This window comes from Ovis aries, chromosome 17, assembly GCF_016772045.2.
Source record: "Ovis aries strain OAR_USU_Benz2616 breed Rambouillet chromosome 17, ARS-UI_Ramb_v3.0, whole genome shotgun sequence".
NCBI lineage: Eukaryota > Metazoa > Chordata > Mammalia > Artiodactyla > Bovidae > Ovis > Ovis aries.
In genome coordinates, this window is record NC_056070.1 from 47,245,004 (window position 1) to 47,272,791 (window position 27,788).

A 27,788-nucleotide genomic window follows, 5' to 3' on the forward strand; every position below is an offset into this window, starting at 1 on the left:
CTTAGTTTCCCAACCAGGGATTAAACACGTGTCCTCTGCATTGGAAGGCAGATTTCCAACCACTGGATCACCAGGGAAGTCCCAACATGATACAATCTTATTTCTTGCTGGCCCTAAATTCAGTGTTGCTGCTGCTGCTGCTGCTAAGTCACTTCAGTCGTGTCCGACTCTGTGCGACCCCAGAGATGGCAGCCCACCAGGCTCCCCCGTCCCTGGGATTCTCCAGGCAAGAACACTGGAGTGGGTTGCCATTTCCTTCTCCAATGCATGAAAGTGAAAAGTGAAAGTGAAGTCGCTCAGTCATGTCTGACTCTTCGTGACCCCATGGACTGCAGCCTACCAGGCTCCTCCGTCCATGGGATTTTCCAGGCAAGAATACTGGAGTGGGGTGCCATTGCCTTCTCTGAAATTCAGTGTTGGAATGTGCTAAATCCAGGCCTTTCGCACTTAGGGGGCCAGCCTCCTTCCTTCTCATCACTTGGCCTTTGTTCTCAGTTCCCTATTGCTCTTTCGTCTCCACCTGGAAGATAGAGGAAAAGAGTCACACTGGGTGGAAGTACTGTAGGCTCTTCCTGGAAGGAATGGGCATCACTTCCGCCCACATTCCTTTGGCCACAACTCAAATCTATAGCCACCTTTAATGCGACCCCATGGACTGCAGTCCAGGGAATTCTCCAGGCCAGAATACTGGAGTGGGTAGCCTTTCCCTTCTCCAGGGGATCTTCCAAACCCAGAGATCAAATCCAGGTCTCCTGCATTGCAGGTGGATTCTTTACCAGCTAAGCCACAAGGGAAGCCCTTAGGAAGGCCAGGGCACCTGATTTGGGTACAGGTGGATGAAGAGGGTTTTAGTGAATAGAGAGCATCCATCACACTCCCGTGAGCGAACAAGTGAGAGAAATGTCCAGGAGTCTTTCAATGGTGCGTTTATGGCAGAGACAGCCTTGCAGGCTCTCCTTGCCCTCTGATAGAAGAAGCCTCATCCTTGATGGAAGGGTTCCCAGGGGCTGGTGAGGCTACAGGTAGAAATGCAGGATTTCTTCCAGGCAGCACTGCGTATAACTTCAAAGAAGACTATTTAAGGCCCTGCTGAGCTTTCTGTATTGATCCGTGAATCAGTAAAATAAGGCAAAAAGAGCACCCTACTATTCATCTTTGCTAAAGAGTCTACTCCTTTAGGTTCACCTTGGGGTTACCTGGCGAGACCAGGAGTCACCTGGTTTTTTAACATCTGCTTGCAGACCCCTGGGAGGACATGAATCAGAAGGAGAAGAGTAGAAGAAGAGTCTACATTTTGCTCTGGTGACCCAGAAGACCCCAGAACTACAGAACGGCGATTCCTTTCGCCTGCTGGATGTCTCATGTGACCTGGAGGGGGCTTTGCCTCCCTAAGCCTGCTGCTGGGCTGGCTGATGAGGGGGTCCCTGTCTTGGAGCAGCTGTACCATCTCAAGCATGTAGTCTATCCATCCTCCTTGGCAGGGACGTGAGGAGGTGCAGAGTGGACAGTCACAGGTGGTTTGCCACCGCCTCATCTCAGAAGGGCCCTCATTATTTCCACTAGTGTTTAACTGGTCCCCTGACAGGGGGCTGAGAACAGCAGACAACAGCAATCTCTGCACCATACTCAAAAGCACTTCCTGGGGGTTCTCCAGGATGCTCTGTTTGGAGGGATGACCTTTCCCAGCCTCAGCAGGAAGGGTGAGAGGCATCGCTGCTACGCACAGCGCCCTCCACATCGGAATGCTGTCTCCATTCTCAAAAGAGACAAGTCCTTGGATCTGGCAGTTCTATTTCCAGGCCAGCCCTCGAATTTTGGGAAACTGAGAAGAAAAGAAGTTTCAGGGGGCTTCCCTGGTGGCTCAGTGGTAAAGAATCTGCCTGCCAATGCTGGAGACACAGGTTCAATCCCTGATCCAGGAAGAGTCCACATGCCATGGAGCAAGGAAGCCTGTGCGTCACAATGACTGAGCCCTCTTTCTAGGGCCTGGGAGCCACAGTTAACGAAGCCCGTGCACCCTAGAGCCCGTGCTTCGCACCAGGAGACGCCACTGCAGTGAGAAGCCTGCACACTGCAACCCCTGCTTGCCGCAGCGAAAACCAGCACAGCCAAACATAAACAAAGAAAAATAAACATTTAAAAAAATTAATAGAAGGTTTGGAGAGGCTCCTCTGCACCCTCAGGAAGGACTGATCTGGTAGCTTGCATGTCATCCCCATGATTCTCAAACTTCAGGCATGTCTCAGCATCCTCATGAGTTTTGTCAGGGGCCAATGATGACAAATGTCGCTGTGTTACTAGCGATCCAATGCTCTCCTTGAAATAAGCCCAATGCTTCAGAAACTTAGGAACTTAATTGAAAATGCAACTTACATCACTAAAGGGAAACTGAGACATCAAACACATTAATAGCCAAAATAAAAATAAAACCAGCATTCAAAAATTCTAGCTAGACACCATCACTCTGCACAGGAAAATATGCCTTCTATTTTGAAACCAAGGGCATTTATAATCGTGAAAAGTTGTCCTACGAGTTGCTTAGGTCTCAGCCTTTCTCCTTGATGTGATTTGAAAGGCTGGAAGAGGAACTGATTCCATTTTAGAGGAGGCTCCATCCTTGTGGTATCCAGAAGCCTCCTATAACCACCTGTGGGACAGTTCCCTTCCATCCTGGAATTCCATCTTCATCATTTCCTGGTCTTTCTGAAAACTGCTGCAGAAAAATGTTTTGCTTTTATGGAAAGTTGACCCAACCCAAACTGCCTGGTGTCCCAGCTTAATTCACAAAGTGGGAAGAATTAGTACTGTTTAATTACTGACAGAATTAGGCTTACAGATTGATTTATGGCCTTACAGAGGAAACAGATATTCTTGGAAGAAAGCAGATTTCTCACAATTAATTTGAGGCAGGCTCTACGGTTGGGAAGTGCTCCCAGAGGCCTGGGATGCTACTGAAGAGCTGGTAGGCCTCAGCCTACTTCTCTAAAGTCTTCCTAAGGCGTTGCCTCTCCCAGGATTAGTTGTGCTAATTACCCAAAGAAGATGAGATATATTAGCTAGAACAGCGTCTTGGAGACTGAATAGCTATGCTTACATCGTATTTCAGCCACTGATCCAGTCCCTGGAGTTGCAGCTTCCCAAAACTTGAACACCAAAGAGTAGGAAAAATTTTTGTGAGTCAACTGTGTATAACGGGGAAATGGTTTACCCTGGAATCTGTTAGCTACTTTTTGCCCTGAGGATACAGATAGAGAAAATTTTTTGCCATGAAATACCTCCCATCCTTCCCCCCAAATGTACTTGGTGATTGCAGTTCTGAAAAACAAACAAACAAACACCAAAAAACAATTTGAATTAGAATACATAAAAAGATTGTTTTTAATAAAGCATAGGATCATTACATCCTAGTCAATACATTTGAAAAATGTTTTAGAAATAGACTCCATTTCACATTGAAACGGGCTCTGACAACCTGAAGTTGGCATTCTGTTCAAGCTACTGGCTCCGCCATTAAGAAGACAGATGGAGATGTGCCAGGGACTAAACCTCAGCTTCCCCATCATTGAGGTGGAGGGGATAGGGGACTCGACTAGTGGTCCTTGGGTGGGCAGCATCAGTATCACCTGGCAATTGTTAGAAACACAGATTCTTGAGTGTCACCTGCTGCTGCTGCTGCTGCTGCTAATAGACTTGATAAACAAGAGGCTCTAGGGGTGGGGATGGAGGACTCACTATCCCAGGTGATGTTGATACTTACTCAAATTTTGCAAGCACTGAAACACATAATCGCTTAGGTTCTTTGTTGTATTAACTCTTTAGAGTTTTATAGGAGAGAGATGCAAAGTGAAAAGGCAGAAAGTTTAAAAAGCAAATGAAAAAAAAAAACAAACCCAAACAACAAAACCATCCAGAAAGACAGACAGACATTCAAAAAAGTAAATATAGGATAAATAGAAGCCACATCTCACAGAGAAGGAAATCCAGACAGACACTCTTGAAAATTTGCAAGCTAAGCACCCAAAGTGTTGATATATTTTTCCAGTGACGGGCATATAAAATAAAACTTCTGTGGCTCCCTTGGCTGAATGATAATGACCCATTTTTACCTACTGAGGTAAAGTCACCTCATTTGATTTGGTTGTTGTCGGTTTACAATATTCTTTAAATATTCAGACTGCTTTCTCTCGCTCTCATTTCTGATTCGGGTAATTCAAAGGCTCCCATGGAGAAGTCCTTGGGCTAAAATCAGAGGCTGATGCTCTGTAGCCTCGGTTTCCAGCATGTCTTAATTAGGCATTCAGGAAGGATAAATGAACTTGTCTTTTATCTTCTCAAGGCCAAGCTGGCCCCTAACGATCCATTCCTAGTTCCAAATGGGCCAGAGGGAAGTCAGGACGGAATTCTTTTAGGATCAGTGACTTGGTAGTCATTCCAGGATAGAGGCGGGGTGAGGCCGGCATGACCCTCGGGACGGCTGGCAAGTCGAAGTCTTCCTCCCTAGATATTGTTGGGGAAGATCCAGCGCGGGGGTGTGGGGCCCTTTACAGCCATCTTCTCATTTACTGTCAGGCGGAGAGCATTAGAAACTCCCAGGACAGAGGACCTGCCCTTAGCTTGAGGTCTGACTCGCAGGAGAAGGTAAATGGTCTTCTTGACACCTGTTGGGAGAGTGGGCAGCTCCCTGCAGCCTCCTCCGCGCAGGCCGAGCCGGCCGGGTACTAGCCCGCCTCCCAGCCGCTCCACTCCCGCTCCAGCGCGCAGCGAGGGGGTGGCCGGGAGGGTGGGTGAGGGGCAGACCCGGAGAGGTGGGATTGACTGTGCGGATTGGGGCTTGCGGCTGTCACTCCAAAAGGGTGGGGCTTTTTTAAAAAAGACAAATTTTTAAGGCAGACCCCGAGTCCGCACCCGACACCGTGGCGCTCGCGTCCGTGCCGGATGCAGTCTCGGCGGAGCGCGGCCGGTGCGCGGGTGGCCAGGTCCCCGGGCCCGCGGGTCCTCCTCCGCGCGCGGCCACCGCGCCTCCCCCAGGCGGCGGGGGCAGCCCTGCGTCCTCGGAGCCGGCGGTGCGCGCCGCGCGCTTAGGTGCCCCCGAGCCTGAGCCCGGGCGGGAGCCCGGCCGGAGCGGGCGGCGCGGGGAGTGACTGCTCCCAGCCAAACTTTGGCGCCGGTGCGCGCCCCGGGGCGCGGCCGGGCGGGATGGGGACCGTGCGCCCGGGCGCCCCGCGCCGTTCCGGGCGCCGGGCCACCCGGCCGGGGGTCCTCGCGCCGCCTCCGCCCGCGCCCTGGGCGCCGCACCCCGGCCGCCCCGCCGCCCGTTAGCCTATCCGCGTCCCTGCGCTCCCGGAGGCGCCCTTTGGGGGCCACCTGGGGGCCAGTCGTCGCTGGGTAAACGGAAAGGAACAAATTCGCGTGGATGAAAATAAAAATATTCTGGTGGGGGTGAAAGGGAGGTGGGGTTTGCCTGCGCGCGCGTTGGACTCGGGAGAGCAACTCCGGAGCGGCGTGCGGTGTCGCCTCCCGGCCGGCCATGGACTGGCGGGAGGAAGAGGCAGGGCGCCGCGGCCGCTCGAGCCCCTAGCCCGGCGCTCCGTCGCCTTCCCGCCCCACTCCGACCCTCGGGGAGCTTGGCGACCGTGTCTTCATCGCCCAGACGGCACCTGGGAGCCGAGGATCTGCGCGCCGGGTCTCCGGGATGTGCGCGTCTGAGATGGGGACGCTGTGGCACCATTGGTCCCCCGTGCTCATCAGCCTGGCCGCCCTCTTCTCCAAAGGTGAGGAGACGCCGCCGCCGCCATCTGGGGGCCCGGGACGAACTTTGCTGGGAGTGAGTGTGTGGGAGGGTGTGCGTGGATGGGGGTAACCGGGAGAGTGGGTGTGGGTGAGCGTTCGTGCGTGTGCACGTGCGCGCGTGCGGCAGCCAAGGTCCTCAGCGGCCCCTTTGCAGCAGGTGCCTCCCGAGAAGACTTGGGCGGGAGGCCCTGAGTGAGAGTGCCGAGGGCGGAAAAATAGCCCGGTCCACCTGGCAGCCTCGGGGAGGAGGTCGCGTGGAGAACCTTGAAAGGAGACGTGGGCCTTGGGAGGGCTGAGGAAGATGTCCGAGGAAGGGATTGAAATGACCTCCTGAAAAGGTTCTGGAATTTGGACTTGACTTTTTCTGCTGGCAGGCACCCGTGAGGGTATAATTCCAGAGCGTGCCTCTGTATGGGAATGCAGTTAAGTGCATTCGTCGGCTACGACGCCTATGAGATGGGGCCAGCTCTGGAGAGGTGGCCCTGAGTTTCTCTAAGAGAGGTTTTGGGGACAGGCTTCTCTTCCTTTGCCTTCTGTGGCCGTTTGTCCGGGGGCAGCATCCGTGAGGGTTGGGCGTAGAGTTTAAACCGTGCTTATCACCTGCGTTCCCCCAGCAGAGCCCCTTATTTGCAGCTGCCAGAAAGGCCGGGATTCCCCATCTGCTTCCCTTCTGTCAGCATCCCTCTCTGTCATTGGTAGAGCAAGTTGGAATGCTCAGGACAGGAATGCCTTGAAGGGAAATTATTTGATTCACACGTGAGTTTGTAGAAAGGATCAGCAGTTCTTCCTGCTTACTGATCAGGACTCTATTTGTGTGTGGTTCCTTCTCTCAAGAGCCTTGTTCCTACTGAGAGAGAGAGAGAGATTAGAAGAAACGTGGAGCTTTTTAGCAGTCTCCCATGTGTGTCCCCAAATCCCTGTAAACAGATTTTTGTTCTCCGGAGAAGATTTCCGAGATGAGATCGCTCTCAGAAACTTCAAAGCCAATTATCATGCACAGAGCCTTTTAATTACAGGAATTTTCTGTTCTCAGAGCCCTTCCAGCATCGCTGAGGTTACACTGCTTTAGAACTGACAATAGCCCGCTTTTGTGCTGGTGTGATTTAGGAAGAGGGTGACCCGTGCCCACTCTGCTTGGCTGCCTTTTCAAGTGTGGTCTCAAGGGCTCCTGTCTCCTAATTATGAGTTAGAGCGATTCTGAGGGCCAGAGCCTCGGGGGTTTGGTTGATGAATTTGGTGAAGCCAACCCAGGCAGATGTGAGGTTAAGAAAACCTGAATCCACAGCAACAGCCCAGCAGATTTGCCTTTTGCTACGAGGCATGTTTTTTATTGGTTGTCGCTTGATTTGATAGTAGGAATGGACTCCTGTGTTTTATGCTGCAGTAACAAGGTTTTACTAAGAAAGGTGCAGAATAGCTTTGTAAATATGACCTAACTATTGTTTCCTTGGTTAGGTACATAGTTCTCTTACTGATCTCCTTATTAGATTGAGTCGGGTTGAAAAGAAATGTATTTCCCCTGATAATCTCTTGAACTTTTTCAAGTGGAAACACTGAAAATGTCCTTAAAATGAGAAACTCTGATGTGGAAAGATGCTATAAGCCCAGCCTATGGCATATTTTGAATTGAACACCCCTAAAACCATTCTGTCCTATAAAATGTCCTGGTGCAGATAATAATGGTCTTTTAAATGCAGGGACCGTGCAGTTCTTTTTCCATTATGTTCAAGTCACTCTGTGCTCTCAGATCCTCTGACTGCCTGAAAGTTGTGAACCAGCTTGAAATCCAAGATGGACTGTATTTCAGAGGATTGTGATCGGAAGAAAACATATGCATAGACACAGGACCATCCACAGTGCCCAGTTTATCTGGGTCCAGTGGAAAGATGGAGATTATTACCAAATACTAAATATTGCTTCAGTGTATTATTGTTTTTACTGCATTGCTCTAGTTCTTTCTAAAGATGACGCCTTAAAGGAACAGATGTGCACATTTTAACAAGAGGCTAAGGCCTTTGAACCTCACATTTGTTTAAATTTTATGCACAGGAAGTGATTGGAGATAGAGCAACCTCATAGATCTTTGGAAAATCAAATAAAAATAAAATTTCATTGCTTGCACTTCTATCCCTTGGGAACTGGGACCTCTGCTATGACAAAAAGTTTGATCAGCACTGTTGTCGGGAGGTCCCAGCCTTCACTGGAGAATGGTCTTTATGTCAAGTCATCAGAGGGCTTGTGTCTTAAGTTTCAGATATGATCTTATTGAAAACTTCATGCCGATTACAGCTGTGCCAGCTTGCGAATGTGGTTTACTATGATGCTATTGGCTTCATGGAAGGGGGCAGGGCATGGAAAGGAAAGGGGCCCAAAGACAAATTAACGAGATTGTTATGGCAAGTTCACCTGTCGGGCACATACTGGCCAGACAAACTGAAACGTCAGAATTTGGAACAGAGAAAGGTTTATTGCAGGACCATGCAAGGAGACAGGTGGCTTATGCCCTAAAAAGCCTCAAGCTCCCTGAAGAGTTTTGGCAAAGCGTTTTTAAAAGCCCAGTAAGGGAGGTGGTGGTAGGGATCACAGGGTACCTGATCAAATGGTGCACAATTCTCTGGCTGATGATGAGGGAACAGGGCAGGGTCACACGGGTTAACTTTATCTATCCTTAGGCTCCAGGGTTTGTGGGGCTATGTGCTCTCAAGTAGTTAACATCTTCCATTTGGTGGTGGGGTTTCTTGTTTGCAAAACAACTCAGGAAATGTGCATCAAATACTGTTATTTAGGTACTTAAGAGAGGAGCTAGCTAAAGCAGAGGATATGGGGAAAGGCTTGTCCCAGGAAGGTCCCAGGGGTTCCTTCTCTTACAAGACTGTGTGTGTTAGTCGCTCAGTCGTGTCTGACTCTTGGTGACCCCATAGACTGTAGCCCACCGGGCTCCTCTGTCTATGGAATTCTCCAGGCAAGAATACTGGAGTGGGTTACCACTTCCTTCTCTAGAGGATCTTCCCGACCCAAGGATCGAACCCTGATCTCCTGCGTTACAGGCAGATTCTTTGCCATCTGAGCTACCAGACTTACAAGACTGCTGCTGCTGCTGCTAAGTCGCTTCAGTTGTGTCCGACTCTGTGCGACCTCATAGATGGCAGCCCACCAGGCTCTGCCGTCCCTGGGATTCTCCAGGCAAGAACACTGGAGTAGGTGAGGGGCAAAGAGCTGGGCAGGCTTTCAATACAGAATCAGGAAGGTTGCCACATGTAGGCTGCTTGTCATGACCCTGACCTGCATCCCCCAGAGTTGTGTTTTCTTGCAAATGCCAATGAGAAGCAGACACTCAGAGGCCTGGGATCTCGGGAGAGGAGCTGCTGGGGTGATGGGGCACTGTCTTCAGGCTGCGCCCGTCATGTGCTCCACCTGCATCTGGAGCAGTATAGCCAGCCTGCTGGGCAGTGGCATTGTGAGGTCATCTTCTGCAGAATGTTTCCACCTTGATCAGTTCAGTTCAGTTCAGTCGCTCAGTCATGTCTGACTGAACTGCAGCACGCCAGGCCTCCCTGTCCATCACCAACTGCCAGAGTTTACAGAAACCCATGTCCATTGAGTCAGTGATGCCATCCAACCATCTCATCCTCTGTTGTCCCCTTCTCCTCCTGCCTTCAATCTTTCCCAGCATCAGGGTCTTTTCAAATGAGTCAGCTCTGGTGGCCAAAGTATTGAAGTTTCAGCTTCAACATCAGTCCTTCCAGTGAACATCCAGGACTGAGCTTTCTGTTTAGGTCAGAACTGAAGTGTCCAGGTGGCCGAGCATCACCTCTTATTTAAGAATATCCTCCCACATCCCATCCTTCTGGCTGGGAAGGAGCTTCGGTTTACAGTAACACTTTGTCTGGGCTCTTGGGGAGGAAGGCATATTCCAGGAGGGAGCATTTTGGAGTGTGTGTGTGTGTGTTTGAGAGAGAGACAGAGACAGACTAGGCTTCACTGTTTACATTTAAACAGTGATAACATTAAAAGGTTAAGAAATGGGGAGACCATGAAATTTCATTTTTCCTGAATTAAAAAGTTAAATGCTAAATATGATTTTATAAAAAATACTTAAATGCATAGAAAGTTAGAATTTTAACTATTCAGATCTGCTTAATTTAGTTCAATTCTGAAAGCCAAGGGAAAGTGAAAAACAAAAACTCCAGAAATACCCTATTGCAGAAGCTTGCTTGTTGTTCAGCTGCTAAGTCATGTCTGACTCTTTGAGACCCCATGGACTGTGGCATGCCTAGGCTTCCCAGTCCTTCGGTATCTCCCAGAGTTTGCTCAAACTCATGTCCATCGAGTCAGAGATGCCATCCAATCATCTCATCCTCTGTCGCCCCCTTCTCATCCTGCCTTCAGTCTTTGCATCAGGTGGCCAAAGTATCGGAGCTTCAGCTTCAGCATCAGTCCTTCCAATGAATATTCAAGGTTGATTTCCTTTAGGATTGACTGGTTTGATATCCTTGCTGTCCAAGGGACCCTCAAGAACCTTCTCCAACACCACCGTTCAAAAGCATCAATTCTGTGGTGCTCAACCTTCTTTATGGTCCAACTCTCACACCCATACGTGATTACTGAAAAAACCATACCTTTGGCTATATGGACTTTTTACTTTTACATTTTTACCCTTCTGCACTTTACCCTGGACTTTTACATTTTTAAATTCATCTATCCATTTATCCATTCACCAGTTCATTCAACCAGTCATCACCCATCTATGTCTTCATCCATATATCCCTCCATTTATCCATCCTTTCATCCGTGTGTCCATCCATGCTTCCGTTCTTTCATCTATATAGTGATCTATCCATCCTTAAGTCTAGAAAATTTGATAATTCAAAAAAATTTCAAAGAGCACAGAGCCATGCAGGAACTATTTGCCAGTGTTTTGAGGACACAGGATTAGGAAGGTGTAAAGTCATTGCTGGCCATTTCTCTAGCTTGTAAACTGCACAAATCATCCACGATTTTAAGTTGTGAGCTCAAACCCCTCCCGTTCTGTGTTCAGTTCCCTCTTCCTTTCCTCTTCTGCTTTTCTTGGTTCCCTCTGCTTCCTTATTTTATCACAGTAGCTGCTTTTGGAGCACCAATTGTATTATTACACACTTTATGCTGGCCGTAGGATTACAGCAGTGAGAAGAACCCACATAGATAAGGTTACTATCCTCCCAGAACTGGCAGTTCATAGAGGAGACAGAGAAAAGTGCTTAACTGTATAAAATTGTAAGGCTTCTCTGGTGTTCTAGTGGTTAACACTCCACACTCCCAATCCTGGGGGCACAGGTTTGATCCCTGGTCTGGGACCTAAGATCCCGCTTGCCAGCTGGCACAGTCAAAAAAAAAAAGTAATTATACATTACATAAAAATGTTATATAAAGGAATGCCAGCTTTCAACTGTGGTTTGCCGGAGGCACAGAGCAATCATCTCTGAGTCCAGGTACGTTGGCCTTGAACTTAGCGTACCTGGGGGAGTGGCGTAGTGTTAACAGAGTGCGGGTATGAGAGGGAGGGTGCAGACACGTAGGTGGACTCCAGAGGGCAGTGTGGCTGGGCAGAGAGAGCAGTGGAGCTTGTGGTACTGCATGCAGGGGCAGCATCAGGTCACACTGACCCGGGCACAGGGAGCGGTCAGATGGGGTGTGGAGGTATCCGAGGCATCCACCCCTAGTCTTCTGCACTGGCAGCTGAATTCTTGACTTCTGAACCACCCAGGTGACGCTAGTGGTAAAGAATCCACCCACCAATGCAGGAGACAGAAGAGGCGTGGGTTCTGTCCCTGGGTTGGGAAGATCCCCTGGAGGAGGGCAACACTCTCCAGTATTCTTGCCTGGAGAATCCCATGGACAGAGGAACCTGGCGGGCTACAGTCCATGGGGTTTGGAAGAGTCAGATATGACTGAAGCGACTTAGCACGCGCTCATGAGTCGCCAGGGAAAGCCCAGATGTCGGGTACAGACGGACTTTAATCAAGGCTCTGTAAATTTCTTGTAGCTTCCTTAACGTCTTACCACAAACAAGGTGACTTAAAACAACAGAACTTCATTCTAGCATTGTTCTAGAGCCAGTAGTCCAAAATCAGTGTGCCTGGGCCAAAATCAAGGTGTCGGCTAGAGGCTTTAGGGGAGAATCTTTTGGGTCCCGGTGACTGCCTGTAGTCCTTACTTTAGGGCAGCATCACTGCAATTTTCAAGGTTGCCGTCTTCTCATCTCTCTCTGTTCCATCCTCAAACCTTCTCTTTGTCAAACCTCCTATGCTTCCCCCTTACATAAAGATACATGATTGGATTTAGGGACCCCTGGGAATAATCTGGATTGTATCCCATTCTACTATAATCAAATCTGCGAAGACCCCCTCCCTTCCCCCTTCCCCCTAAAAATAAGGGAACATTCACAGGTTCAAGGGATTTGCATATAGATATCTTTTGGAGGGCACTTTTTACAGAGGTAACATGTTAAAACTATTTTCTGTCTCCTCTAAAGTTTTCAGTACCTATAGAAGCAACAGCTGTGTATTTTTCTATCTGCTTTCTCTCCAGTACTTAGTATCCAGTACTTTGGACCCTGCAGGGGCACAATAAGTTTTTAAATATCCTTAGAGCTGTAAATTATTGTTAAAAGAAACTTTATGCGACCATAAAATGGTTTGATGCTGGTTTTGTTTTTTTCTCCAGTAATTCAAAGTGCCTCAGGACATACTTTGGTCGATAATAATAACAGCGAATTTTAAAGTAATTATTGCATGCCAGACACTGAGTTGTGTGATTGATGAAAATGATTTTTGTGAATTCGCAGATAAACCCAGTAGGGTAGATTTTATTCGCCCCATTTTGTAGATGCAGAAATGGAAACTTGGAGAAGTAGTGTCCAGTACCTTACAACTAAAGCAGCACAGTCTGAATTCTGATGCTAAAGCACCTCACTGTTAGCTGTTTTATATCCTTCTCATGTTTATGTGTATTACTTAAAGTGAATCCCTTTGTCAGGCAAAAATTACGTCTGGTGCTGGACATGATAAACTTTGTGTACAGAGTGGTTTCCCTGGAATTTCAGCTCCGAGCCTTGGATGTGGTTGGCGCTCGTTATTTGTTGTTGGAAATGAATAAATGAATATCCTGTTTTTTTTTTTAAAAATTTTCTCATTCTTCCTTTTTCCAACAGCAATTGGGAAAGATAGCAAAAAAGGATTAAAACATAGGTTTTTAAGTATGATTTCATTTATTCCCTTGGCCGTGCGAGGTCTTCATTGCTGCTGCAGGCTGCTCTCTAGCTGCAGTGCGTGGGCCTCTCGCTGTGGCAGCTTCTCTTGCAGTGGAGCGAGGGCCCCGGGCACAGGGGCTTCCGTGGTTGTGGCCTCTAGAGCACAGGCTCAATAATTGCAGCTCATGGGCTTAGTTGCTCCGTGGCTTGTGGGATCTTCCCAGATCAGTGGTTGAACCCACGTCTCCTGCACTGGCAAACTCGGATTCCTCTCTGCTGAGCTACCGGGAAGCCCCTAAAACACAGATTTTACTCCCAAGGCTGTCACAGGGGTGGAGGAGGTGATCTGATGATGTGTCATGGTGTGGTTGTCTCCGTGGCCAGGATGCTGATGCATCATCGGTTGTGCTCCCTGAATCCCAGGATCCCATCATTCATTCATCACCTCAGCTAACACGCACGGGTCCTGGTGGAGGGGAGACTGACGTGACCTTTGTTCTAACAAGACTAAAACTCTGGGTGACTCAGGTGGCTCTTTAATACTATTGTAAAAAAAGAGAAAGAAGCATGCAGCGTGAAGGCAGACAAATATTTTTCCTGTTTCCAAAAGGAGAATGTTAGGTTCTGTGAACATATGGATCGGCGAGTTTAACTTATGATGCCAGACCACAAGCTTGAATGAGTTATGGGGAGAATATTGTGTGGGTTCTGGCAGACGTGAGTGGTGATCATGGGAAACCAGCATGGATTTGTCATGACATGAGACCAGAGACTCAAGATATTTTGATAACACTTTAATCATTCATTTAAAAATCTGCTTTAAAAAAATCTTTAGGAAGAATTAAGAGGAGCACCCAACAGCTTGAAGCCAGGGTTGTATTCACTTAAACGTCAGTTTTAAGGGTCCCTTTTATTTATTAAAAAAATTTTTTTGGGGGTCTTTTTAATTTTACTGTTTTTCAAGATTTGGCAACTTTGAAAATCTTGTTTATTTAAAAAATTTAAATGTCAGAGTACTGATATATTCTTAAAATCTTTATTATTTTTTTATTGAAGTATAGTTGATTTACAGTGTTGTGCCGATCTCTGCTGTACAGCAAAGTGATTCCGTTATATCCGTATAGAAAACCTTTTTTTATATTTTTTTCCATTATGGTTTATCACAGGATATTGAATATAGTTCAGTGGGCTATACAATAGAACCTTATTTTTTATCCATCCCACATATAATATTTTGCATTTGCTATTCTCAAACTCCCAGTCTTTAACTCCCCCTCCTCCCCTTGCCAACCACAAGCCTCTTCTCAATGTCCGTAAGTCTGTTTCTGTTTCATAGATCAGATCATTTGTGTCATGTCTTAGATTCCACATATAAGTGGTATCATATGATATTTGTCTCTCTCTTTCTGACTTCATTTATCTCTAGGTGCATCCATGTTGCTGCCAATGGCATTATTTCATTCTTTTTTATGGCTGAGTAGTATTCCACTGTATATATGCACCACATCTTTCTCCATTCATCTGTTGATGGACATTTACATTGTTTCCATGTCTTGGCTATTATGAATAGTGCTGTTGTGAACACAGGGGTACATGTATCTTTTTGAATTATAATTTATCTGGATATATGCCCAGGAGTGGGACTGCTGGATCCTATGGTAATTCTATTTTTAGTTTCCTGAGGAACCTGCACACTTTTTTCCATAGTGGCTGCACCAACTTTCATTCATACCAACAGTGTAGGAGAGTTTCAAGGGTCCCTTTTATACAAATGTATCGTACAATATGTCTGTCCTGTTAACTCTCAGAAATTAAGAATCTATGGAGAAGGAAGGCCCTTGAACTTAAACAGATTTGTGAAATACATTCAAAAAGAGATTAAGCACATATTGTCATGACAGGACAGCAGTAACCAAGGTGAAAAATACATTTGAAAGAGTTGAAAGGGAATAAAACTTTTCTCCCTCTCTTTTTGTTAACGAAAGCCTAGAAATGAGACTGAGATATACATTTGAAAAGACAGGAATGTGCAAAGAATTTTTAGCCATTAGCGACATTAGTTATTTTCTATGTGAGAAACAGAAATTCTTATGTTTTAGGGAGAGTTACTGAGCAGACTCACTAAGTAAAGAAGGTGGCAATTAGATTTCATTTTTGTTGTTTTTGTTTCTGTGTTTGGTCAGGAAAACAGTGTTGGTAGGTTGTGGGGGATGCTTAAATTATAATACAACTTGCTGAGGTTCTCAGATTTTGAACACAGGGACTTCCCTGGTGGTCCAGTGGCTGAGATGCCCTGCTCCTAATGCAGGGGCCTAGGTTTGATCCCTAGTTGGGGACCTAAGATCCCACATGCCATGGAGTGACTAAGCCTGTGAGCGCCAACTAGAGAGTCCTTGCGCTGCAACAGTCCCAGGTGCCACAATTAAGACCTGATTCAGTCAAATAAATAAAATAAATATATATTAAAAAAAATCTGTCTCCTTTCCAAGTTGCTTTTCTAAGAAATTCTTCTTAGGCCTTGCTGCTGCTGCTGTTGCTAAGTCGCTTCAGTCGTGTCCGACTCTGTGCAACCCCATAGACGGCAGCCCACCAGGCTCCCCCGTCCCTGGGATTCTCCAGGCAAGAACACTGGAGTGGGTTGCCATTTCCTTCTCCAATGCATGAAAGTGAAAAGTGAAAGTGAAATCACTGAGTCATGTCCAACTCTCAGCAACCCCCATGGACTGCAGCCTACCAGGCTCCTCCGTCCATGGGATTTTCCAGGCAAGAGTACTGGAGTGGGGTGCCATTGCCTTCTCCTCTTAGGCCTTAGAACCAGGGAAAAAAAGGAAAAAAAAAAAGGTATGTTTATCCTGAGAGATAGTTTACACTTCATCCTAAGAACACCATGAATTTTCTAAGTGAATTTCCAATTGTCTGTCTTTGCTTGAACTCCTAGGAGTCTCGGAGCCAACTCCGCTATTTATAAGTCTAGGAACTTAAGAGACACATCTTGTGACTCAGCTCCAGCCTTGGCTTTATTTTATTTTCCTTATTCTGTCTCTCTTGTCTGCCTCCTTGCCTACTTTTTCTATCCCAGTGCATTTATTTTTTGTAAGCTACTTCAAAGTAATCCTGACACAAGGGAGAAGTAAAAATAAATAATCTCACTCCCTGAAGATGACTGCTGCAACAGTTTGATGTCTTTCGTTTTAGTTGTTTCTCTATGAATTTTTGAAACAAGTTGTGTTCACATGGTCTCTGGGACACATAATTGGTTTTTTACTTTTTTGAGTTCATATGTTTATGTAAGCATATTTCTCATGTTTTAAAAATGTATCACGAATATATTTTTAATGTTTTTGCCATAGCTTAAAATTTTCAACTCTTGCTACACAATTATATAATTTATGTGTTTTTTTTTTTTTGCTATTGTGAGGAAATCATTATCTTTGCGCATAATTTTTCCTTTGAGTTAGTTTCTTAGAATCACAGTTAGTTAATCACAGTTAGTTAGCCAAAGAATATAGATAGAGATTTGCTGTCAAATTCTTTTCCCGAAGGGCTCACCTTTTTGTACAGGTGTTAATGATACCCGAAAGCGACCATCATGTTGAACCTTGTTGCCCTTAGTGATGGCACTGTGGGTGTCTGCTGTACCCCCACAATCTTTGTAGAGTGCCTTGGTGGCCCTGAAAAGTATTCAAAACATAGACAGAACTTATGGATGCCAGGGGGAAAGATGAGAGAAGGGATAGTTAGGGAGTTTGGGATGGACACGTACACACTGCTTTATTTAAAATGGATAACCAACAGGGACCTACTGTTTAGCAGAGGGAACTCTGCTCAATGCTGTGTGGCGGCCTGGACAGGAGGGGAGTTTGGGGGAGAATGGGTACATGGGTATGTATGGCTGAGTCCTTTCGATGTCCACCTGAAACTATCACAACATGAATCAGCTGTACCCCAATGTAACATAAAAATATTTTTGTTGTTGTTGTTTTAAAAAAGAAACGACATGGAGGGAGTCACATCAAGAATGTGGCTGCTGTGGGCCTGACGATGTTTTCCTTGAAGTGTGGTCGAGCCCCCTGAGATGCTTCGTGTCTAAGGGCTGCAGGGTTGCAGTGGATGAAGTCACAGTCTGTGGCCGATGGGGAAGACACAGAGTTGCGTACAGAGGGTTCTTCCTGGGATGCTTTGCTCAGAGGACCTCAGTCAATAGGTATCATGGAGGCAAACAGACTGTGGCTTCAAGGTGATGAGGGAAAATGAAAATGCATTTAGAAATGGAGTAAGAAGGATTTGATGTAGTTACCTGGGAAGATGGAGCCCCTCCAGGACGAGCTGTTTGTGAATCACCATTATAGAACAGAAGCGAAACAGCAGGTGGACATTTAAACTCAGAATTCCTTGATTCTGTGATGCTGATAGAGTTTGAAAGACCCCCTGCTGCCTAAATACAGCAAAAAATATTCAAGTTCAGCCCCAAGATTGACCTAGTTCTCATATTTTGTCTCCAACTGGGACTGTCACTCGTACTGAGCACCAAGGGCTTTGATTTATTTATCCAACAATTATTTTTTGAGACCAAATTATAAACGCAGTGAGACAGGCTCCGAATATATAGCAATGAATATGAAATCAACTCTGCCCTTGAAGTGGGGGAGACTGAGATGTGAACCCCTACCTGTCTCTAGTAAGCAGCTGAATGCAGATAAGGAAAAGTCATTGATAAGGTGGAGAAAGGAAGGAAAGCAGCCTTGGTTTCCCCTTAAAGACCTTTAGAGTTGTTGTTGTTGTTGTTTTTTTTTGGCTGTGCCATAATGGCACGTGGGATCTTAGTTCCCTGACCAGGGATCAAACCCAGGCCTCCTGTAGGGGCAACGCAGAGTCTTAACCACTGGACCACAGGGCAGGTTCCTAGAGATCTTTTCTATGGGGCTTGCTGGTTCTCAGGAACCCAGAGATTCCTGCCAACCTTGCTGTCAGGACTCCAGTCTCTTCGGTTCAGAAAGGCACAGCAGAAGGGATCTGCAATGGGTGTGAAATGTGCCAGTCTTCAGTATCTGCAGAAATTCTCATCTTTTAAAAATTGATTTTCATGACATTGCAGAAAGTCATGTTGAAGTATCTCAATCGTGTTCCTTTTCTCTTCCCAAGAAGACTGTGGGAAGGAAACACAGACCTTAAAGTGTGTTCCTCATGTTCACGGTCATGATGTTGGTGAACAGGTGCTCAGTGAATGGGCTGATTCGATTTTGATTTTTCTAAACAGCCTTCTAGGGTTTGAAAGTATTCCTTGGGTTTCTTTGAACTGGAGGCTCTCAAGAGGAGATACTGTTTTATCCTCCCAAAGGCCTCTAGATTACTGTCTTCAGTCAGGCTTTAACAGATGCTGTGAAGGGAAAAATCAAAGTGGGTCTTCAGCGGTGAGGATCCTTTTTTTTGAAATAGGAAGCAAAGTGTAAGAGAATCCCCAAGAAGCCATGGGTTAGATGGGAGAATTCTGCTTGAGTGTGATTTATTTAAGGAAATACTGTGATGAATAACTAGACATATTTTGGTTGCAGGTACAAAACAAAAATCTAAAATTGCCTGAGGAATACATTAGTGAGGATGGGCTAGAATGATGGGTAGGCTATAATGAAAGAGATATATTGCATATATGTCAATATATTACATACATACATTATACATATACATACTCATATTAATATATGAATAAATGTCCATGTCTCTGTGGCATAATTTGACAAAAATTTATTTCTTGTTCGCCTAGAGTCCAGGCAGTCCTCTTTGACTTTGTGGTTATGCCATTTTGGACACATGGCCACAGCGGATGAGAGAGCTAGGGGATTTTGTGGGATGCATTTAAGGTCCAGATTTGGAAATGGCTTCATAGCACCCATATCCTGTTGATCAGCATTAGAAACAGAGCCTCCATTTGACCGCAGGGAGGACTGGGACATGTTGAGAAGAATGTATATAGTTGTTCAACAGTAACAGTCTCTGCCTAAGGAAAAGAGAAATGAACTGATTCGCACAGCTGAAATCCCGGGCATCAGGCAAGGCTTGATCCAGGTGCTCACATGATGTCTGGAGTCTCTTTGCTCTCCTTTAACGATATTCATTCTAGTCTAAGACACACTGCCCTTCATTTAAGCAAGATGCTCCACCAGCTCAGAATTACACCTTTTTAAACCCTAAATTTAGTAATTAGAGTGTTTCTCTTAACAGTTCCATCAAAGTTCTGGTCCTGACTGTTAAAGGCCCACATTACTCCATGAGCCTTCCTGCATCAGTCGCTGAGCACAGAAGGATGGGATAGAGCAGCTTGATTGGCTTACGTTTAGCCAATAAGCTCCCCCTTTAGAGCCTGGAGGAGGAACCCACCGAGACCACCTGCCATGAAAATGAAAGGCAGGTTATGCAAAATAATTATTTTGCCAAATTGGGGAGATGGATGCTGGATGGTTGATAGATAGCAGTATTCCACTGTTAGCACCATTTTCACTTTCCAACCTAATACGAAAATATTCACATGTTCTCTCCTTTGTTGCTGTTCAGTCATTAAGTCATGTTTGACTCTTTGTAGCTCCAGGGACTGCAGCCCGCCAGTCTTCCTTGTCCTTCACCATCTCCCTGGAGTTTGCTCAAACTCATGTCCACTGAGTCGGTGATGCTATCCAACCATCTCATCCTCTGCCACCTCCTTCTCCTGCCTTCAATCTTTCCCAGCATCTAATGAGTTGGCTCTTTGCATCAGGTGGCCAAAGTATTAGAGCTTCAGCTTCAGCATTAATCCTTCCAGTGAACATTCATGGTTGAGTTCCTTTAGGATTGACTTGGTTTGATCTCCTCCTTAGAGTTCAGGGGACTCTCTAGAGTCTTCTCCAGCACCATAGTTCGAAGGCATCCATTCTCACACAGATGACAACTCCCAGTACAGAACTGTCCCCTCTCTGATAAGTTACTTTGTCCTTTGAATGTTTGTTTAAATGTAATGTATGCTTTCGTTTCCAATGATTGTAATTTTTCAGAGTCCTTAATGAGATGTAAAAACTATGCACAATGGAAATTACCATTGTGAATAAATATTTGCATTATGGGCTGTTAAAAGCAAGCATCAAAACACACAATTGCTTGTTTTACAAGCATTCAATGTTTTGAAATGTGAGATCAGTGGAATGACTGAGAATTCTATTGAGAGGGAGAGAGAGCAGCTTAAAATCATATTATTTACATTTTCAAGGGAGCGGTGCCAACAAAAGGAGGGAAAACAGAAATTTTGATGTACAGAAATGTAAAAGCGGCTCTCCACTGAGCTCTGCCTTAGCCCTTTAAGTTCTGCGTATCTGGTTCCCATAAAGCTAGTGTTCTGCTTGATTTCCTTAATTAGGTAATACACATTAGGGAGTTGGGTTTTTGCCTGTACTTCAGATAAATGTAACCTTAAAACAAAGGGGAAAAACAGTTTCCAGGGCATTCTGGTATTACAGATAACCTAATATTTACATTTTGGAACAGACCAAAGCTTGCAGTGCATATTTGGGCCAAATGTCACCTTTTTACTATCCTAAAGTTATTTTCCTGGAATTGTTTCTGATGTGGTAAAGAGATGTTTAATAGGGAAAGGACATTATTACTATTCTTTTATGATTGAAATTTAAAAGCAGGCCTCATGAATCTAAAGGACGCAAAACAAAGCAATAGGGTGCCTTAAGCCTTTAACTGGTAGGGAAGGAAAAATGCTTTTCTTTAAAAAAATGCTTACGAAATGTAGTTGATTTGTAATGTTGTATTAGTTTCAGGTATACAGGAACATGCTTCAGTTATACATACATATGTATATACATATTCCTTTTTCACATTCACTTCCATTATAAGTTATTATAAGCTATTGAGTGTCTTTTTAGAAGGCCTTCAGATTTCCTCCTGTACTTGTATGTCAGAGGTGTGGCTGTTTTTTTTTTTCCCTAAACTTGTTTTTTTGTGTTGGAGTAGAAGAGTGGACTCATTGGAAAAGACCCTGATGCTGGGAGGGATTGGGGGCAGGAGGAGAAGGGGGTGACAGAGGATGAGATGGCTGGATGGCATCACTGACTAAATGGATGTGAGTCTGAGTGAACTCCAGGAGTTGGTGATGGACAGGGAGGCCTGGCGTGCTGCAGTTCATGGGGTCGCAAAGAGTCAGACACGACTGAGCGACTGACCTGAACTGAACTGAACTGAACTGAAAGCCAGTGAACAATGTTGTGATGGTTTTAGGTGGAGAACAAAGGAACTCAGCCATACATGTACATGTATCCTCTCTCCCCCAAACTCCCCTCCCAGCCAGACTGCTCCATTACACTGAGCAGAGTTCCTTGTTGCTATACAGTAGGTCCCTGCTGGTTATCCATTTTAAATATAGCAGTGTTTGTAAGTGTCCATCCCAAACTCCCTAACTGTCCCTTCCCCCGATCCTGGCCACCTTAAGTTCCTTCTCTAAATCTGTGAGTCAGTTTCTGTTTTGTAAATAAGTTCGTTTGCATCATTTGTTTTTTTTAGACTGCACATGTGATTGATCTCATACAATATTTCTCCTTTATCTGACTTACTTCACTCATTGTGATAATCTCTAGGTAGAGGTGTGCCTTTTGATTGACAGATAAGCATGGTGGTACATGCGGCCTGCAAATACATTATATGAGGCTTTTGCGGTGAATGTCCTGTCAATATTTTGAGATAGGATATTTTCATAAAGTGTGGATTTTCCGGTTTCTTTTCAGTGGTGAGCAGCCCTGATATTTCTGCATGTCAACAGTGGTTCCAAGCTGAGCATCTGCTATTCCTACCAGTTGCTCTGCGCTGGGTGCATCTTAGTACACATCTCTTCTTTTTGTTTTCCTAGTTACCTTATCCCTGGACTTGAACTACTAGAGAACTGGTACCTTGGGTTTGGGTGTCTGTCAAAAGTGGGGAAATGAACTCTGGATGGGAATCGCTCTGTTGTTTGACTCCGCAGAGCTTCTCTCATTTATATTATTTTGCTGGGCTCTGGAGATGTGTGAATTGATAGTCCCTGCTGGATCATATTTACCTTAATTTCCAGGAATTGTTTGATTTTGTGTTCTGTCTTGTTTTTGCATTGTTTATTTATTTGGAGCAGTGCCCTTGACATATATTCTAATATATGCACGGAAGGGTCATGCAAAGACCTTCCGAGGGGTATGTAAGTGGAGATATTTTAAAGGAGATGTATTTGCAAATCCTCAACTTCTGTATGTATTCACTCTTAAACTTGACATCCGTAAGTTAATTTGCACTGTTCACCTTCTCTCTCCCTTCCTCTGTCTTTCTCTCCTGCACACTCACACACACTCACACTCACACACACTCACACATGGGCACACAGAACTTCTTTGATTTTACAATAAAAAGTTAACCTCTCAGCCATCTAATGTCTTACTATGATGCATTTCTCCCAGGTGTTAAAACCTCCTCAGTGCCCCCAGCAAAATTAGTAATTAGTTTAACCAGTGCAGCATAATACTATATCCCCCCACATAGCTGATTGAGAGGTACATTTACAAGAAGAGAAAATTACTTTTTATTTTAAAAAATTATGTAATATATTAATGTTGTATCATAATCATGATTGTAATAAACTTGATGAAGTTTGTGAATACTGAGAATTTTACAGTCTTAAGAAGAAATGAATGGCAACCCACTCGGGTACTCTTGCCTGAAAAATCCCATGGACAGAGGAGCCTAGTGGGCTGCAGTCCATGGGGTTGCTGAGGGTTGGACACAACTGAGCGACTTCACTTTCACTTTTCACTTTCATGCATTGGAGAAGGAAATGGCAACCCACTCCAGTGTTCTTGCCTGGAGAATCCCAGGGATGGGGGAGCCTGGTGGGCTACCGTCCGTGGGGTCGCACAGAGTCGGACACGACTGAAGAGACTTAGCAGCAGCAGCAAGAAGAAATGAAAAAACTCAAGTTCAGTATCCACATCTATATTTTTATTGTAGGAATGCATTAAAGGTGATGGGTATACATCACTTTCAAGATTAAAAGTATATTACATTAGAATATTTCCATGTTTTGGCTATTGTAAATAGTGCTGCAGTGAATACTGGGGTGCATGTATCTTTTCAAATTATAGTTTTCTCTGGATATATGCCGAGAAGCAGTATTGCAGGATCCTATGGTAGCTCTGTTTTTAGTTTTTAAAAGTACCTCCATACTGTTCTCCATAGTGGCTGCGCCAGTTTACATTCCTACCAGCACTGCAGGGGGATTCCTTTTTCTCCACACCTTCTCCAGCATTGTTATTTGTAGACTTTTTGATGATGGCCATTCTGACTGGTGTGAGGTGGTACCTCACTGTAGTTTTGATTTGCATTTCTCTAATTATTAGCGATGTTGAGCATATTTTCACGTACCTTTTGGCCATCTGTATGTCTTCTTTGCAGAAATGTTATTTGGATCTTCTACCCACTTTTTTATTAGGTTGGTTGGATTTTTTAAAAATATTGAGCTGTATAAGCTGTTTGAACATTGTATTTTGAACACTAATACCTTGTTGGTAGGTCATTTAAAGAACTTATATACAAAACAGGAATAAAGTCCACAGATATAGAAACAAACTTATGGTTACCAAAGGGGAAATGAGGGGGTGGGGAATAAATTAGGAATTTCAGATTAACAGATACACACTACTGTGTATAAAATAGGTGATCAAGGAGGACCTACGGTATAGCACAGGGAACTATACTCAATATTTTGTAAAAACCTATAATGGAAAAAATTCTGAAAAATATTATATTTATTAATATTATATATATATATATATATGAGTCACTTTCCTGTGCACCTGGAAATTGTAAATCCACTGTAATTGAATTAAAAAAGGTATATTGCATTAGGATAAAATTCTGTAAAGGAATCAGAATGGAAATGTGAGTTTAGGGGGAAAAGGAACAGTGTAACATTTTGATTGTTAATGAAGATTTTTAAAAGATTTTATAAATGGATGATGGGTGTGGAGTCATTCTGTTATTTATATTCCAATAGATGCATTTAAAAGAGTAATGTTACAGTTTCATTTTAAATGTCAAGATTTACAATACACTGTGAACTTTACCCTTAGCGACTATTGAAACTCTGATGAAAACTATTAGAAATCAGTTTTTAAATATACCAGTGTGATCTTAGTTGCTCAGTCGTGTCCGACTCTTTGCAACCCCATGGACTGTAGCACACCAGGCTCCTCTATCGATGGGGATTCTCCAGGCAAGAATGCTGGAGTGAGTTGCCATTCCCTTCTCTAAAATCCAGTGACCTACATAGTTTTAGAAGTTTTCTCCCAGGAGAGAGAGGAACAATCCTCTTGGGAGACCATTGCCTTTCGAATAGTAGTTCTCAGCCTGGGTTACACATTACAGTTGCCTCTCGACCTTTTCAACACTGTTGGCTAAGGAAGTCAGAATGAATATCTTTGGGTCCCATTCAAGCGTTGGGGGTTTTGAGAAATCAAGGCTGAGAACCATGAAACAAAACCATCAAGAGAAAGTCATCTGTCCATGCAGAGAACAGGTAAACAGATTCTGAACTCTGGCTGCACTGAAATCTCCTGAGAAGATATGTGGAGTGGGTGTCATGTTATATGAGGTCAGATTGCATGGCATCCAATTTGCCTCTTTGTATAGTTTTGTAAATTTTGACAAATGCGTATAGTCTTGTAGCCATTGCCAAAGTTAAGATAGTGAAGATGCAGAACATTCCCATCACCCACCCACCCCAAGTTTTCTCCTACTCCTTTAGCTTGTCCCTCTCTCCACCTTCATCCCCTAGCAACCAAGATGTTTCCTGTCCATAACATTTCGCTTTTTCCAGAATGTTATATACATGGTACCGTACCTTAGGTAACTTTCTGAGTTACACTTACTTTACTTAGTTCAGTGCATTTTGTATTCTTCCAGGTTGTTGGGTATGTTCCCAAGTCCAAGCTCCTATTGCTCACCACAGGATGAGATGATAAATTGAGAGGGAGCAAGGTACAGCAACTTTATTCAGAAAGTCAGGAAATCCAAAACATTGTGTTCCAAAGAGCCAGCTTACCCAGACAGAATTCAGACCACTTCTTTTTTTTTTTTTTGAGTGATGTGCTTCAGTTCAGTTCAGTTCAGTTCCAGTGCAGCCGCTCAGTTGTGTCCGACTCTTTGCGACCCCATGAATCGCAGCACGCGAGGCCTCCCTGTCCATCACCAACTCCCGGAGTTCACTCAGACTCACGTCCATCGAGTCAGTGATGCCATCCAGCCATCTCATCCTCGGTTATCCCTTTCTCCTCCTGCCCCCAATCCCTCCTAGCATCAGAGTCTTTTCAACTCTTCGCATGAGGTGGCCAAAGTACGGGGGTACTTGAATTAGCATTTTATTTAATTAAAAATATTTAATTAAGTTATTTATTTGGCTATGTCAGGTCTTAGTTGTGGCATGTAGGATCTAGTTACCTGACCAGGAATTGAACCTGGGCCCCCTGCTTTGGCAGTGTGGAGGCTTAGCCACTGGACCACCAGGGAAGCCCTCAGACTTCTTTTTAAATAATTTTTTAAAAATTTAAATTTAATGCATGTACACCCGTGGTGGATTCATGTCAATGTATGGCAAAACCAATACAGTATTGTAAAGTAAAATAAAGTAAAAACAAAAATTGAAAACAAACAAACAAACAAAAAAAAGTTTAAAAGTTTTTTCATAAAATAAATCTTGATAAACTATATTTTATTAAAGTATAATTGCTATACTATATTAGATGTTATAGGTATATAGTATTATGGCTCAAAATTTTTTAAGGTTATACTCCATTTATAGTTATTACAAAATGTTGGCTATATTCCCTGTGTAGTACAATATATCCTTTAGCTTATTTGATTTTATTTTTTTCCCTTTAGCTTATTTTATACCTAATAGTTTGTACCTTCCACTCCTCCGCCTCTGTGTTGCCCCCCGCCCTGTTCCCTGTCCCCACTGGTAACCACTAGTTTGTACTCTTTATTTATGAGTTTGCTTCTTTCTGTGGTTTATTGTATTTTTAAGATTCCATGTTTATTGTATTTTTAAGATTCCACGTATAACTGCTGTCATATGGTATTTGTCTTACTCTGTCTGACTTACTTCACTTAGCATAATGCCCTCCAAATCTATCAGCTGCTGCTGCCATTTCCTTCTCCACGAAGTCCATCTACATTGTTGCCAATGGCAAACTTTCATTCTTTTTGTTTTGGATGAGTATTGTATATATTTGGGGCTTCCCTGGTGACACAGTGGTAAAGAATCAGCTTCCCAAGGCAGGAGATAGTGGGTTTGATCCCTGGGTTGGGAATATCCCTTGGAGAAGGAACTGGCGACCCACTCCAATATTCTTGCCTGGGAAATCCCACGGACTGAGGAACCTGGCGGGCTATGGAGAGTCAGACATGACTTAGTGACTAAACAACAATGATTGTATATGTACTATATCATCTTTATTCATTAAGCTGTTGATGGACACTTAGGTTGCTTTCTTATCTTGGCAATTGTAAATAATGTTGCTTTGAACATTAATGTATCTTTTCAAGTTAGTGTTTTTGGGTTTTTTTTCAGATACATGCCCGGGAGTAGAATTGCTGGATCTCTTTTTAGTACTCTAAGTTTTTTGAGAAACCTCCATATTCTTACCACAGTTCAGTTCAGTTCAGTTCAGTTCAGTCTTTCAGTCGTGTCCGGCTCTTCGCGATCCCATGAATCGCAGCACGCCAGGCCTCCCTGTCCATCACCAACTCCCGGAGTTCACCCAAACCCATGTCCATCGAGTCAGTGATGCCATCCAGCCATCTCATCCTCTGTCATCCCCTTCTCCTCCTGCCCACAATCCCTCCCAGCATCAGAGTCTTTTCCAGTGAGTCAGCTCTTCACATGAGGTGGCCAAAGTACTGGAGTTTCAGTTTTAGCCTCATTCCTTCCAAAGAAATCCCAGGGCTGATCTCCTTCAGAATGGACTGGTTGGATCTCCTTGCAGTCCAAGGGACTCTCAAGAATCTTCTCCAACACCACAGTCCAAAAGCATCAATTCTTCGGTGCTCAGCTTTCTTCACAGTCCAACTCTCACGTCCATACATGACCACTGGAAAAAACATAGCCTTGACGAGGCTGACCTTTGTTGGCAAAGTATTGTTTCTGCTTTTGAATATGCTGTCTAGGCTGGTCATAACTTTCTTTCCAAGGAGTAAGGGTCTTTTAATTTCGTGGCTGCAATCACCATCTGCAGTGATTTTGGAGCTCCCCAAAATAAAGTCTGACACTATTTCCACTGTTCCCCCATCTATTTCCCATGAAGTGATGGGGCCAGATGTAGCTGCATGAATTTAAATTCCCACAGATAGTGTACTGCTGCTGCTGCTGCTGCTGCTGCTAGGTGGCTTCAGTTGTGTCCGACTCAGTGCGACCCCATAGACAGCAACCCACCAGGCTCCCCCGTCCCTGAGATTCTCCAGGCAAGAACACTGGAGTGGGTTGCCATTTCCTTCTCCAGTGCATGAAAGTGAAAAGTGAAAGTGAACTAGGGTTCCCATTTCTCCACTTCCTTTCCAACATTTGTTTTCTAAAAGCGGAGGAGGTGTGGCTGGTTGTTGCAAACTTCTTGGTGAGGCCAGACCCCGAAGAAATAGTGATAATCCTTTGTTCTTGCAGCAGCCCTTGTAGGTCTGCTCACAGTATCCCTTTAAACCTTCAACACTGGCAGTTGTTATTTCTGTT

The 27,788-nt window shown here is 44.5% G+C and overlaps 1 protein-coding gene across 1 annotated transcript in view; it reads left to right on the top strand.

The window, feature by feature from the left end:
- The first annotated feature begins 5,471 nt into the window (after positions 1 to 5,471).
- The window catches only part of TMEM132D (transmembrane protein 132D), a 900,295-nt gene continuing 877,978 nt past the window's right edge, over positions 5,472 to 27,788 (top strand). Inside the window, exon 1 of the mRNA XM_027956399.3 lies at positions 5,472 to 5,771. Coding sequence (XP_027812200.2) covers positions 5,693 to 5,771 — 79 coding nt within the window. The 5' untranslated portion in view covers positions 5,472 to 5,692. The remainder of the gene's footprint in view (positions 5,772 to 27,788) is intronic.